A 13089-nucleotide genomic window follows, 5' to 3' on the forward strand; every position below is an offset into this window, starting at 1 on the left:
TAGTCAAAATACTTGTGCTACCTAGCCATCGGCGTGGATAACCGCCTCCAACTGGTGGTACCGTTCGCAAAAACACCGAAACAACCGCACCAACTTCTCGATATCAAAGGTTCCTCCTGTCTCCCGAATGGAGTGCATCGACAACTGGGGGTTGCCCAAGTCCAAGGTACGTATCCCCAACTTGGACGCCAAAAATGGCCCGATGGTCGACCCACACGGTGAGTCATTTCTTACCACAAACAACTGGAGCGGGATCTCAGCATCTTCTCCTAATCTCTTCAACAACACAATTCCAGGAGAATTGGTCGAGTATCGCTGGTTGGCGTTCACCTTAATCACCGGCCCCTTGTTCAACTCGGGCTTGTTTTTATCCTCATAATTGGCCTTATAATTGGGATGTACGCCATGTGCCATGTCACTGGATAACACAAACGACTTGGACATCGCTTCGTAGAAGCTGCTGGCCACCGTAAGTCGGTGCAAAACGTCGGGCAAGAAGCTCGAGTCGGCACCCTGGGCCGACTTGGAGCCCACCTCTTCGTGGTCAAAAAGTGAAATCACCCGTATACCCGTCTGGGCCTCCAAACTGGTGGTACTAGCAATCAACCCTCTGGTGGCACAGAAACACAGCTCCTGGTTATCCAACCGAGGCGAGAAGATAAATTCGTCGTTCAAGCCACCAATAACCGATTTCTGCGTGTCGTAGAGCAACAATTCAAAGTCTTCAATTTGGTTCACCTCCACCTGCAACTGTTTTGCAACCAAATTGATTATACCAACATGGTGTCTCTGTACCACCGATTGCACCGACTGGAACTGTTCGGGGCTCATCTGCAATTCTGGGTCATCCGCACAGCTGTGGGCTGTTTGACCGGCAATCGGTAACAACTTATCTTCCTTGTTGAATTCAAACTTCTGGTTGGCCTCGCGATTGAGGTGGATGGCCAAAGTAGGAATCCGTAACAAAGGCTTATCAATCTTCACGAGCCGCGGCACATACTTGTGGCCGTCTTTCACATACACTCGGCCTGCGATGGAGAGGTCTCTGTCGAACCAAGTGTGCGCAATAAGGCCTCCGTACTGTTCAACTCCAACTTGGATGAACCCTTCGGTGGTGCGCTTGGAGATAGGTTTGATTCTTAAGCACGGAGAGTCCGTGTGAGCGCCAATAATGGCAAAACCATCGCCAGCGGCGTGCTGGCCACCCACGGTGAAGGCGATAAGTGAGCTGCCGTTCCGGGTGACGAAGTACTTGCCCGATTTCTTGAGAGTGTCGATACTCCAGGCATCGCGTTCAAGGAGCTGGACGAAGCCGTGGGCCGCCAACTCGGCCTTGACGCTGTGGACGACATGGTAGGGCGTGGGGGATGCGTTGACGAAGTCGACAAAGTCAAGGGCTTCCTGGGTGTTGTCGGTCATGGAGATATTAGGAAGAAGCCATGGCCGTGCTGTCGAGTGGAGGTAGAGGAGTGCGACCTGGTCACGGGACAAACACGTGACTGGACCACCTTGACCCGAGAGGCGATGGTGGGCGGGGAAGGCGGGAGCGAGGGCGAGGTCACGTGCGCGATATATGAAGAACCGGTAGATTTCCGGATGCTTCTAATGCGAGCGACGGGTGACATTGCGTTTTGCGATGCCTCCACCGCAAGCACCCCTGATAGCAGAATGTCGGACGGCGACCCTGTCATCAGTGTCGCGGGCGCGGGGCCAATACCGCCACAGCCGCCGATCCAAGCCCATAGTCGGCGCTGCAGACGCTCGCCTATTCGTCTCCTGCTGCCGCACATGCCATCGCCGCACCAACGACATCCATATAACAAAGGTGCACACCTCTATAGCCACAATGGCAATTGCAAAATTTTCCTACTTTTCCCACTCATCACATCATCCCATTAAACACCTATATAAACCATAGGTGCCACTAACAAAGCCCCAAATTTCATTGTCAATGAGTTCAACCAATTACAGAGGCGTCCTCGATGTCGAGGCCACCAAAAGCGATGAGGTTGCGAAATCTTTCAAAAGAGACTTGGAGAGAAGTGATGAAGAGTCCATCATCCTGCATCAAATAGGCGTCACCGAAGACTTGAACAGAAGCTTGTCGACTCGGTTGATCAACATGATTGCAATGGCAGGAATCATCGGAACCGGACTTTTTTTGGGAACAGGTAAAACCCTTGCGGCTGCCGGACCCTTGAGCATGTTACTCTGTTATGCCATAATTGGTGGAATTGTCTACTTGACGATGTTGAGTTTGGGAGAAATGGCCACCCTCATCCCCGTGTCCGGGAGTTTCACCACGTACGCCAAACGTTTTGGTAGTGAGAGTTTCGGGTTTGCTATCTTGGCCAACTATTGGTTTAACGATGCGATTTCGGTAGCAAGCGACTTGACGGCTTTGCAGATTGTAATGGAATACTGGACAGATTTCCACGCCTGGATTGTGGCGTTGATCTTTTGGGTGTTTTTGTTGTTCCTTAACGTGTTCCATGTGCGGTTCTACGGGGAAACAGAATACTGGCTCGCTACTTTGAAGCTCGTCACCATCATCATCTTCTTCATTGTTAGTATCATTGTCAACGCTGGTAAAAATCCTCAGCACGAGTACATTGGCTTCAAGTACTGGTCCTTAGGAGATGCTCCGTTTGTCAATGGGTTCAGAGGATTTGCTCTGTGTTTTGTGACGGCGTCATTTGCGTTTGGAGGAGTGGAGTCGATTATGATTTCAGGTGGTGAACTTAAAAACCCGGTGCGATCCACTCCCAAGATCGTTAAGATCGTGTGGATCCGGATCTTTGTGTTCTATGTGTTGGCAGTATTCTTCATCGGCATGAACGTGCCATACAACTACCCATCATTGTCAACAGGGGGCATTATTACCTCACCTTTCACAATAGTTTTCCAAATGGCCGGTGCGAAGGCTGCGGGTTCATTCATGAACGCAGTTATCATGACATCGGTGATATCTGCTGGGAACCATGCGCTTTTCGCCGGTAGCCGATTGGCATTTACACTCGGTACTCAGGGCTACTTCCCCAAGTTCATCACTAGAACCAACCGGTGGAAAATCCCATACGTGGCGGTGCTTTTGACGTGGATCGCTGGAGGTTTGGCTTTTGGGGCTTCATTCATTGGAGCCGGGACCTTATGGACCTGGCTTCAGTGTATTGTGGGAGTTTCCAACCAGTTTGCCTGGCTCTGTATCGGTATAACCAGTATTAGGTTCAGACAGGGATTGGCCAAACAAAACAAGACCCATCTTCTTAAGTTCAAGAACTGGACACATCCATGGGGGCCATGGGTGGTGGTGGTACTTGTGACCTTTATTATTTTCGTGCAAGGCTGGAGTGCGTTTGCGCCATGGGACGTATCGGCTTTCTTCCAATCGTATTTGGAGGTGGGTGTATTCCCCTTCACGTTTATTGTGTGGTGGGTGATTAGAAAGGGAAAGGACAGGTTTGTGAAGAGCAAGGATATGGACTTTGAGACCGACCAGTATGTGGAGACACAGGAGGAGAAGGAGCAGAACGCGTATGCCGACAGCTTGACGGGCTGGGCGAAGTTCAAGTACAATTTTGTCGATAACTTTTTGTAATGTACGATAATGAATATTAATTTGCAACCATTTCGCAGCCATGGATTGTAGTAGATTTGTGAGATAAGTGATTACTTCTGACTGTATTGGCCGAGGGCTGTTCATGTCTATCAGTATGAAACGGGTAACACATCATACGAACCCACTTATAGAAAGGGTAGAGAGCTTTCAATTTTCAAAATGAAAATGGTCAAGGTCTTCTGTGGTTTTAATTTGTTTATTATGGTGATGATATTTTTGCCAGACCAAGATGCAGACGAGCACAGTTTCGATCTTTTCTCAGCAATCTCAATCATTTCTTAACATTACTATACCAAGGTATCAAGACATCTAGAGAAATCAAAAAGTTCCCGAGTAAACTTAGGACAATTAGATCGACCTTCAACAAATATCTCTTGTTGGTATTTGACCCTCTAATGTTCATGGCTGGTGTTCTTGGTGCTATTGCAGATGTTTTTGGATGGGTGTATGGGTCAGCAATTTGCCGATATTCTGTACTTTGGTAGCGAACATTGTTGTTTTCTTCCTCTGGTTCAAGGCACAAGAGGTTTGATTATAGAATTAGAAGCGATTGCAACATTATATAGGTTTACAATTAATATGCCAGTGGTTAAATTTCTACGTATTTTGCAGAAACGAACGGTTTCTTCAGACAATGTAGACTTTAACAGCCGATATGTCGAAGTTTGTATCATCGAGGCCAGTTTCCTTGGTCCAAGGGGTGCCCAGGAAACGAATAGAGTGAATTGAGGCCACTATAATCCTAGAGCGAAAAGGAGCTGGCTGAGTTGTCAAGAGCTTATCATACAATCAGCAAATAGCAGCCGATTGAGTTTTGAACAGGAAGCTGGATCCTCGTTCAATACGCCACAATAGACGCTTCCACGCACCCACCGTTCAGTGAGCAGCTTTAATCCATCTTTTTATTCTCTCAGTTGCAGCCGTTGCGCGCATTTGTTTATTTCTACACATCCATGGCCAAAGACTCTAAACCAGTCACAGAGGCTACCAACCCTGTCAGGCCTCTTAAGGACATGTCTCTAAAGCCCCGGTTCCTTCAGAACTACGGGCCTGACGAGGATTTCTTCCAGCATGCCCTAGAGTACCTCCTGTTGTTTCAGAATACGTTGTTTTACCTTCCCGAGAAACCGTTTCAAACCGCCGCCGATTCTGGTATAACACCGCCATTCGAACCCACGCCGGTCTCAAGCTTCCCTAGTGCCACCGTACAGTCTATAAATGACTCTGTGCTGGCCCAATGGCCCTTGAGGCGCCAATTACTGTTAACCACCGATGAATATACTCAGGTACCATTATTTGGACACACTGACCTCAAATCACTTTCCCGAGCTGGCTCGGCCATCAACGTGGGTGGCGCCGTGTCATCGCTAGGATGGGCCCCCGGGGCTGCCGACGGCTTGAATTACTTGGCGGTGGCAGTGTTTGTGCATCATGATGGGCTTCATAGGGCCGTCACCAGCGAGGAATTGAGTATTTTTTACACAAAAGACCCCACCGCCCCCAGTAAGTTCTCGACGTATATACAGCTATGGCAAGTCGACCCCGATTCGCAAACCCCAAAACTTATACGGGTGCTTGATACCTCTGAATTTGGCGTGTGTGTCAATTTATCATGGGCCCCCATAGCGGTACCTGACACCATAGGGGTGCTAGCCGGCACTTTTGGTGATGGGAAGCTTCACATGATAAGTGTGGGCCTTGAGGGTCCGTTGTTTGGCCAATTGGTGCACCTGTCGGTATCGTACAAGTTCACCAACCCTAGAAACTCACAAGAACCGGTGCCCATCTCGTGTTACGACTTCGTGCTGCACGACCGTGTCATTGTGGGGACTCTGGATGGATCTATTGCTGAGTATGTGCTTCCTCATTACTCGCAGCCAGGTTTTGATGGGAACTTCGATGTTCCATCTTTTGTTTACACTATTTGCGATATCCCAGTATCGAACGTAGTGGTGGGTTCACCAGCCCCAGACCAGTTTGTGGTACATGTTGGGACTCCTGGGGTCAAGAACTATGCGTTTGACTACCACAACTTCCGGACCAACCACGTCGACTCGTTTGTTTCTTGGGTTCTGCCTCGCTATCACCCCGGTCTTAAGCTCTTCTTGTGTACCGAATCCCTCGACACGTTGTCTTACCTGTTTGCACGTAACCCCAACGAAAGACCGAGCTTGGTGGTCAAAACTGACGGAGTTGTGCTGTCGATAGCTAGTTCACGGCACTTGAACCATCCATTCGTGCTTGTGGGTAATAGTTTTGGAGAGGTGTTCGTGGTAAACATCGCCAGAAAGATCTTAACCCCAGGAAAGAGTGGTAATCGGCTCTCAGTGCCGTTGCGGTTGTGGAAACTACATATGAAAGAGCTGTGGGTTCTTGATGGATCTCTTGAGTCGGTGGCGGCTGAGCCTGCCACCAGGTTGGCGATTTCCCCCGCCGAAGTCAACGTTTCGGCGGTGGCTTGGAACGAGACAATGACGGCTAGCTCTATGTATGCAGCGGGCTTCCACCTGGGGTTGGTAGTGATTGAACGGCTAGACCCTGCGTTTGTCTAGCATCTCAACGGGCTCGCCTGGTAGACTATCATTTGTAGTATATGTACATTATTCAATTACTTATTATTTGCGCATTAGGAAACCCATGCGCCTAATGGGGAAAATCCTAGTACTTTGGAAAATCCTTATCCACTTCTTCACTCCACCGGTTCAACCCACCCTTTATATCTCTCACGTTCGTAAACCCAAACTTTTCTCGTATCGTTTTCGTAGCAATTTGACTATCATTGCCATACCGGCACACCACAAAAATTGCTTTATCTTTTGGCACTCCTGGCAAATACAGTTCCAACAGCTCCAACTTCAAAAACTCGTTTCCCCAGGGAATGTTCACAGAGTTAGGAAGAGCCACCACTGAAAACTGCTCGGCGGGTCGTACATCTATAAGGGTTCCACCATTTTGGTGATACTCTTCGACAGAAACCCTCAATTCATTGGGAAGCGTATAAGGTTCTGACCGGCCACAAAACACCTGGTAATTGAGTTCACCTCTCTCTATAAGTGTTCTTGTTACGGTGGGCTGCTCACCACATACCTGGCATGATTTCTGGCGTCCTCTCATCTTAAATGTCCGGTACTGTTGGAAATGGTACCCGTAAAACGCACACATGAACGGCTGGAACTGCTCAGGCTTATAATGCCCGGTGAGAACCTTGATGGTCTCCAATGCCATGTTGATACCAATAAGGCCGATGGCCGGCCCAAGCACACCGCCGTCCTGGCACGACGTCACTGAGTCTGGTGCCGGTGGCTTGGGGTGGAAACACCGGTAGCAAGGCCCAACCCCTGCGAAGTTGAGAATCGTCCACTGGCCGTCTGTCTTAAGGCCCGAGCCACTTACCACCGTCTTGTTCAAGATTACCGCTGCATCGTTGACCAAGTACCGTACTGCTGGAGCGTCTGTGCAATCAAGTATAAGGTCATATTTTTCAAATATCTCAAACACATTGTCATTTGCAAGCCTGATGGGATACTCCTTCACAGTCACGTGGGGGTTGAGCCTAGCAAGCATTACAGCTGCACTATGGCATTTGAGCATCCCCACGGTGTCGGTGGAGTGTAGCACTTGCCTATGGAGATTACTCACATCTACAATATCATTATCCACAATACCGATTTCTCCCACACCAGCAGCTGTGAGGTAAAGAAGAGCCGGGCACCCAAGTCCTCCGGCTCCCACCACTAGAATCTTGGATCGTTTGAGTACAAGTTGTGATTCTAAAGCACCAAACTCGGGTACTATCATCTGGCGCCCGTAGCGCATGTATTCTTCAAGAGACAAGTTTGCTATGGATTCTTGGCGGGATAAAGACGGCAGAGGCTCTGGAGCACTAGCCAATGACCGAAGCACCGCATTCTCCTGCTGTAACGTCGCCACCCGTTCTAGAAGTTCCTGTTTAGTCAAGTTCTCCATCACGATGAGGTGCAACCGTGAGCAGATTCGCGCGACATTTCCACTGGACAAAACAACCAAAGAAAGTACATTTAAACTATACAATTTTCTGCTTGACAAAGAAGCTCTTCAAGTGCTTCAACTGGTACATACAAGTGCCCACCAACACAGCAATCTGAATAAAGGTCCATGTAACCACACGCGAGTTGGTTAATTCCGATTGGTTTCTGAATACCGCTTCTCTCTCTCTGATCAGTTCCTGTTCAAAGTTGATTTTCTCCAACTTACTATTCAAGTTCTTCACCTTCAACGTCAACTGGTCCACCTGGTTGGTGGACTTGGAGTCGACATAGTCGTGGGCGGATCCAAGGGCAATATCAAAGAATATTCTGTGCTTTTTGTTGGCGGTCCCGTCATAGTAAACAGGCTTGACACAGAATTTGTGTTCACCAGCATCCAAAGAAGTAAATGGAACCTCACCTTTGGCCGACACCTTGTGGTTGACGACTTTGTGGTCGTTATCGAATGTCTCGAAAACCGTGTATTCGATTTTGACGTCAGGGTTGTGGATGTAGTCGTTAGAGTGTTCGTTGTACTCAAGGGCTTCGATCTTGGCCATCACCAACGTGTCCTTCGGCAACTCTTCGAAGAAGCACCGCGACTCGCCGGTATTCAAGTGGAAGTGCAATGCCTGTGCGGTCTGGACGAATAAAAGCACCGTAGCCACGAGTTTTACTAATGAATTCATCATGTTACTGAGAAGAAACTTGTTGTTGGTGATTTTTTTTCTTTGCCAACGCGACTGGGGAAACTGAAAAATCGAATGCGGGTCCAAACACCCATACTTTATTGATTATATACATAAACGTTATTTGAGGTGTTTGTGCTTGCGCTTCAACTTGTCGGCTAACGCACGAACATCACCAGAGTTGTCATCACGGTTACCACGGTCCACACGGGCTTTTTTGGCCGGCTGCTGGTTCTTGGTGTCTGCTTGTCTCTTTGAGCGCTCGCTCAAGATTTTCTTCATGGTTTTGGTTTGCTTGAAGTCAGTGTTAGTAGGGTCAATTTTGTAGTCCCGGTCTTCAAAGATCTCGTTGAAACGGTCGTCATCAAGGTTCACCTCGAAGTTGTCTTGGATGTCGAGATCGGCCGTTTTCTTGTTCTTTTTACCTTTCTTCTTCTCTGCCTTGATGATATCTTTCATGTTGAAATGGTTATCTTCTTTTTCGTCGTTTTCATTCATCATAAGAAGCTCCAATTCTGCGGTTGCCTTGTCGTTCTTGTTCTTATCGTTTTTCTTATTCTTCCTGCTGGTCTGGGTCTCTGGTTCTTCCACCTCGTCCTTCAGCTTCTCTTTAAACCGCTCCATTCTAGCCTTCCGACGTTCTTTCTGTTTGAGTTTGTACGCCGTCAACGTGTCCATTTCCTCTGCATTCTTGGCCTTGGCCTTCTCTTCGTCCAAGCCTGGGTTGAATGAAATCTCCATGTCCACATCGTCGTCACTATCTTTCCGCTCAGTTCCAAAGCCCTTACCTGCCAATAACATCTTATACTTGTCTTTGGTAGACACCTGATCTTCCTCATCTTCACTGTCGGAGGCCAAGTAAGCCTTGAAGTCCATTTCTTCGATCTCACGCTGAGAGAACAGCCGTCCCGACACAGCAAGACGTTCTTTAGGAGTTTCGTCCCACGTCAATTTCACTTTGGAGTGTTGCAAGGCATCTGTCACAAACGTAGAGGGTTTATAATTGGTGGGGACCTTGGTGCACACGTCCCGGGCTTCAGATGACTCGAACTCCATTCCGTTTGGAACGTAACGTAAATCAAAGATATTGGAGGTGGATTCGTACTCAGTACCGTCACAGTTATCGTAGATATTTTTGGCAGTGATGACACTATCACACTTTACCACCGCGTAGTAGTACCGCAACCGCTGCAACTGGTACCGACGCAACGCCTTACTATCGTAGTCTTCTCCATCATCTTCCTCATATAATTTTTGGGCAGCCCGTTCTAAACCAGCAGCAGTTTTGGTGTCAATTTCCTCGTCAGAGTCCGAATCGTCCTTTTTGGCTTTTTTCTTCTTAAACAAGTCCTTGGGAGGGCCCTCGATTTGTTCCTTTTGCATCTGCTCTTTCCCGAACTCAGATGGATACACAGTGATTGATTCAATGAATCCGGTCTTGGGAACAAAAGACACAAATGTCGCCATCAAATCAACCGCTTGGACATTGTCCCAGTCCATATTAACCACCGCAAAGGTATTGGAAGGCTCCCCCTCTTCCGGTTTTCCTTGTTCAAGTTCGATATCAGATTCTGCTTCTACTTCATCTTCACTTTCAGAGTCTTCCGATGAGCTGGAGTCCGACTCCGAAGATGACTGCAAGCCTTCTCCTCTGGCCCTGTCGAAGGAAGCCACAGCAGTGTCGTCAGATTCATTAGATTCATCATCGGAATCTTCATCGCTCTTGTCATCTTCACTATCAGAGTCCTCATCACTTTGATCACTGTTCTCACTGTTTTCCTCTTCCGAAGAGCTCTCTCTGAAGTACTTGTCGAACTTCAGCTCTTCTTCCGCAATTTTTCTGCCGTAACGATCGACTTTGGCCTTCTTTCCTGATGATCTAGCGTTTAAGCTATCAATCTCTTTTCTGCTGAATCTTTCGTCCACCTTCACTTTTGCCAGCTTTAACTGCGGGAGCTTAAACCGTGGGTCGGAATGCACTGATGAAAACCTTCCATCAGTGGTAATGGGCTTGTTGTGACCGCTTTTTCCCTTATCTTTGGCCATGACTGAGTGCTGAAGTTGAAAAATTTGAGATGAGGTCGCGATGCGAAAAAGTGGGTGCAAAAAACCATGCTATGTTGACTATGAACTAAAACAATAAATATATAAATGCAATTCCAAACCAAAACTGGGCCATAACTCCCTTAAACCATATTAATCTATACCGATCCGCCGGCTCCATAATTTCCTACTAGCCCAACCATCTCCATGAACGCTCTATCCTCTTTTAATCTGTCCAAGTTTACTCCCTGGCGAGCCTCCGCCTGTTTCTTTTCCCATTCCCACTGTTTCTGTTGTTGCTCTAACTCCTTAGTCGAGCCGATCCCCCAAACCTCGAGGTCTGTAATCATGAAGCGGTCTTCAAAGTCTGAGCTTTGAAGCGATGGCTGCTTCGAGCGGTTGAAGTAAAGACTGCCGCGTGCTGACAGCACATGCCTGAACACGGCAAACTCCAAGTTGGGCTCGATCGTCAACGACACATCCCCTGGTAAGTACTTCTTGACACCATTCTTGTTGATAGGCTGGTCATTACCAAACCCCAACCCCAGCCCAAGTGTATTGAAGTAGATCAGTTCACCTCTATTACTGCTGGTGAAAAAGTCCAAGTGTGGGGATAAGCTGAGAATCACGCAGTTACCATCACCAAAGTTCTTCTTGTTGGATGTTCTCCATGGAGGTGTTACCAACACTGCATACGTCACCCGGTCATTGTTGGATTGCCAGGACTTTAAATGGCTCTCCAGTGATCGAAAAAAACGAGGGTACTCCGAGTCAAACTGGACGTACCGTTTGTTGGTGGAAGCTGTCTTCAGCTTTAATCGCTTTCCCGATACCATCAACAAAGTTGGTGCTTGCCATTTGAAGATCTTCAGCTCAAGAGACCGGATGGAAAAGCCAGCTTCTCGGCCAATGTACAACTTGATTAAATTGTGTTTAGTGATCTGGACCTCCGAGCGCAAGCTTTTGAGAACAGTTGTAACGACAGCCATAGACGAGCTGGTAAGGAGTTTTGAATCCACAAACCGGTTCTTGCGAGTCTCTAGTGTCTGTGGCAACTGCAGGGCCTGGCTCTGCTCATACAATGCCGACAAAAGCCCGTTTTTAAAGAGGCCTCCAAGTCCCTCTTTAAGCAACTGTGCCACCACCGTGAACTCGTTCTCAAATACGTCTTCGTAAGAAAAGAACGTCCTTTGTAAGTTAGCGGTTTCAAGTCCAAGATTCAAGTACTTGAGAAGGCACAAGGCAGCAGACTCAAAACTAGCCCACTCGGTTGCCAAAAGTGTCCGCAACACCGTATGCATTTTGAGTCGCTGAGCTTTTGTAACTGATGCCAGCACGAGAAGAAGCGTCACAAGCTGATGGAGATCACGGGCACATAGCGGCACATCCTCCACATCGACACCGTCCAAGTTGGTGATACTTTCAAGTCGATTCCATATAATCCGTTTGTAGAGCGGGTCTGATTCAGGCTCACTGGTCACTGCCACACGCACAGCACCACCACCAACCACCACCGCCTTCTCGTTCCCACGGTCTCCCTGTGGGAATTGTTCACTGCTGGACATTCGTTTATCAGTCACATACTCAAGCAAACGGGCACCGCACAACGAAACATACAACAATTTGCAATGATGATACTCCCACCGTACAATCGCCCTGTACCGCCCGGAATGGAATGCGGCAGCGGCGATGATCCCATCAAGCGTCAACAGATGGGCTGAATCAAAGGCGGTTTCACTGATAAACGGGAAACTCTCCATCACCTTACACGAATCATAGATGATTCTAATGCTACGTACCAACCCCGAATCCGACAGACCTACGTCGTCCGCCGTGTCGGCAAGCTGGAGGAGGAACGCGAGATCTGACGGGGTGAGGCCGGTTTTCTCGTCCAAAGTGGTCGAGTTGACTTTTGTGGCTATTGCTGCTGCTTCGAGCGGCCGCAAAACAGCTTTACACGCACCGTGAAATTGGTGGATAACGTCTGCCTTAGCGAGATTCTCAACCACAGCACCTTCCGGGAGGCTGACAGCGGTCCCGGTGCCGTGGCCACCGCGGTGGCCGTCTGCTTCAGTGGAACTGATCTGCCCCATGATTCAGATAATGATTTGCGAATATTTGTATTGACTACGCGCGGTGATAAATGTGGATAAATGCAAACACTTGGTCACGTGAGAACCGTTTAACTGAACAAGTCAAGAAGGATGTCACGAGAACGGACCTCGATTTCGAACACGGTCCGCCGCACACGCGCCACCACGCCCTTGTTCTGGAAAAGGGTCTGTTCGTCGTCGGCCACCACCTCGTCGTGACCGTACTGCTTGAGGAGCTGCCTCGTGAACGACACCACCACGAGATTAAAGTAGGCGCGTACCACTGTTACCACCACCGTGGCGCTAACAGTGAGGAAGAGTTCGTGCGCCGGAGACGCCGACTGTGACTGCGTCAGCGACGACAGCACCTCGTCCTTGTAATCTCCTGGAGGCACTGCCATGCCACGCCGGTGCGAGCCCGACAGCTGGTCCGACAGGCCCGCTTCGTGGTGGAACCAGAACCACAGAAAGTAGAGCGTGTAAACCAATCCAAACACTGTGTCGAAAGTATACACAAGGCACACGAGAGACATTTTCCGAACGTTCTTGAACCGTGTCATGAGGTTGCTGAGGGCCGAGATGTACACCGGCAACAGCACGATGCACAGCATGTTCCAGAGCCATTGCCAGAAGTCAATGGG

General features: G+C 48.7%; 8 protein-coding genes across 8 annotated transcripts; 2 read left to right on the plus strand and 6 right to left on the minus strand. All coding sequences in view use genetic code 12, as the record gives it.

Annotated features, from left to right (window-relative positions):
• Nucleotides 1–21: 21 nt before the first annotated feature.
• On the minus strand, nucleotides 22–1419 carry PSN45_003817 (aspartyl aminopeptidase; the record flags this gene model as incomplete). The annotated part of the gene is made up of 1 exon (XM_006686336.1): nucleotides 22–1419. One exon carries the CDS (start codon nucleotides 1417–1419, stop codon nucleotides 22–24), a length of 1398 nt encoding a protein of 465 aa, XP_006686399.1.
• A 532-nt stretch (nucleotides 1420–1951) lies between these two features.
• On the plus strand, nucleotides 1952–3598 carry ALP1 (Basic amino-acid permease; the record flags this gene model as incomplete). The annotated part of the gene is made up of 1 exon (XM_066158164.1): nucleotides 1952–3598. The coding sequence occupies one exon, from the start codon at nucleotides 1952–1954 to the stop codon at nucleotides 3596–3598; it is 1647 nt and encodes a 548-aa protein (XP_066014261.1).
• A 974-nt stretch (nucleotides 3599–4572) lies between these two features.
• PSN45_003819 (uncharacterized protein) lies at nucleotides 4573–6171 on the plus strand (the record flags this gene model as incomplete). The annotated part of the gene is made up of 1 exon (XM_006686334.1): nucleotides 4573–6171. The coding sequence occupies one exon, from the start codon at nucleotides 4573–4575 to the stop codon at nucleotides 6169–6171; it is 1599 nt and encodes a 532-aa protein (XP_006686397.1).
• Nucleotides 6172–6277: 106 nt separating this feature from the next.
• On the minus strand, nucleotides 6278–7585 carry PSN45_003820 (molybdopterin or thiamine biosynthesis adenylyltransferase; the record flags this gene model as incomplete). The annotated part of the gene is made up of 1 exon (XM_006686333.1): nucleotides 6278–7585. One exon carries the CDS (start codon nucleotides 7583–7585, stop codon nucleotides 6278–6280), a length of 1308 nt encoding a protein of 435 aa, XP_006686396.1.
• Nucleotides 7586–7661: 76 nt separating this feature from the next.
• Nucleotides 7662–8315, minus strand: ERP5 (Putative member of the p24; the record flags this gene model as incomplete). The annotated part of the gene is made up of 1 exon (XM_006686332.2): nucleotides 7662–8315. One exon carries the CDS (start codon nucleotides 8313–8315, stop codon nucleotides 7662–7664), a length of 654 nt encoding a protein of 217 aa, XP_006686395.2.
• A 117-nt stretch (nucleotides 8316–8432) lies between these two features.
• Nucleotides 8433–10358, minus strand: ESF1 (pre-rRNA-processing protein esf1; the record flags this gene model as incomplete). Its single annotated transcript, XM_066158165.1, has 1 exon — nucleotides 8433–10358. One exon carries the CDS (start codon nucleotides 10356–10358, stop codon nucleotides 8433–8435), a length of 1926 nt encoding a protein of 641 aa, XP_066014262.1.
• A 155-nt stretch (nucleotides 10359–10513) lies between these two features.
• Nucleotides 10514–12448, minus strand: RTC5 (Restriction of telomere capping protein 5; the record flags this gene model as incomplete). The annotated part of the gene is made up of 1 exon (XM_066158166.1): nucleotides 10514–12448. The coding sequence occupies one exon, from the start codon at nucleotides 12446–12448 to the stop codon at nucleotides 10514–10516; it is 1935 nt and encodes a 644-aa protein (XP_066014263.1).
• Nucleotides 12449–12537: 89 nt separating this feature from the next.
• On the minus strand, nucleotides 12538–13008 carry PSN45_003824 (uncharacterized protein; the record flags this gene model as incomplete). Its single annotated transcript, XM_006686331.2, has 1 exon — nucleotides 12538–13008. The coding sequence occupies one exon, from the start codon at nucleotides 13006–13008 to the stop codon at nucleotides 12538–12540; it is 471 nt and encodes a 156-aa protein (XP_006686394.2).
• Nucleotides 13009–13089: the final 81 nt, after the last annotated feature.

This window comes from Yamadazyma tenuis, chromosome 5 (genome assembly GCF_029203305.1).
Source record: "Yamadazyma tenuis chromosome 5, complete sequence".
Lineage (NCBI taxonomy): Eukaryota > Fungi > Ascomycota > Pichiomycetes > Serinales > Debaryomycetaceae > Yamadazyma > Yamadazyma tenuis.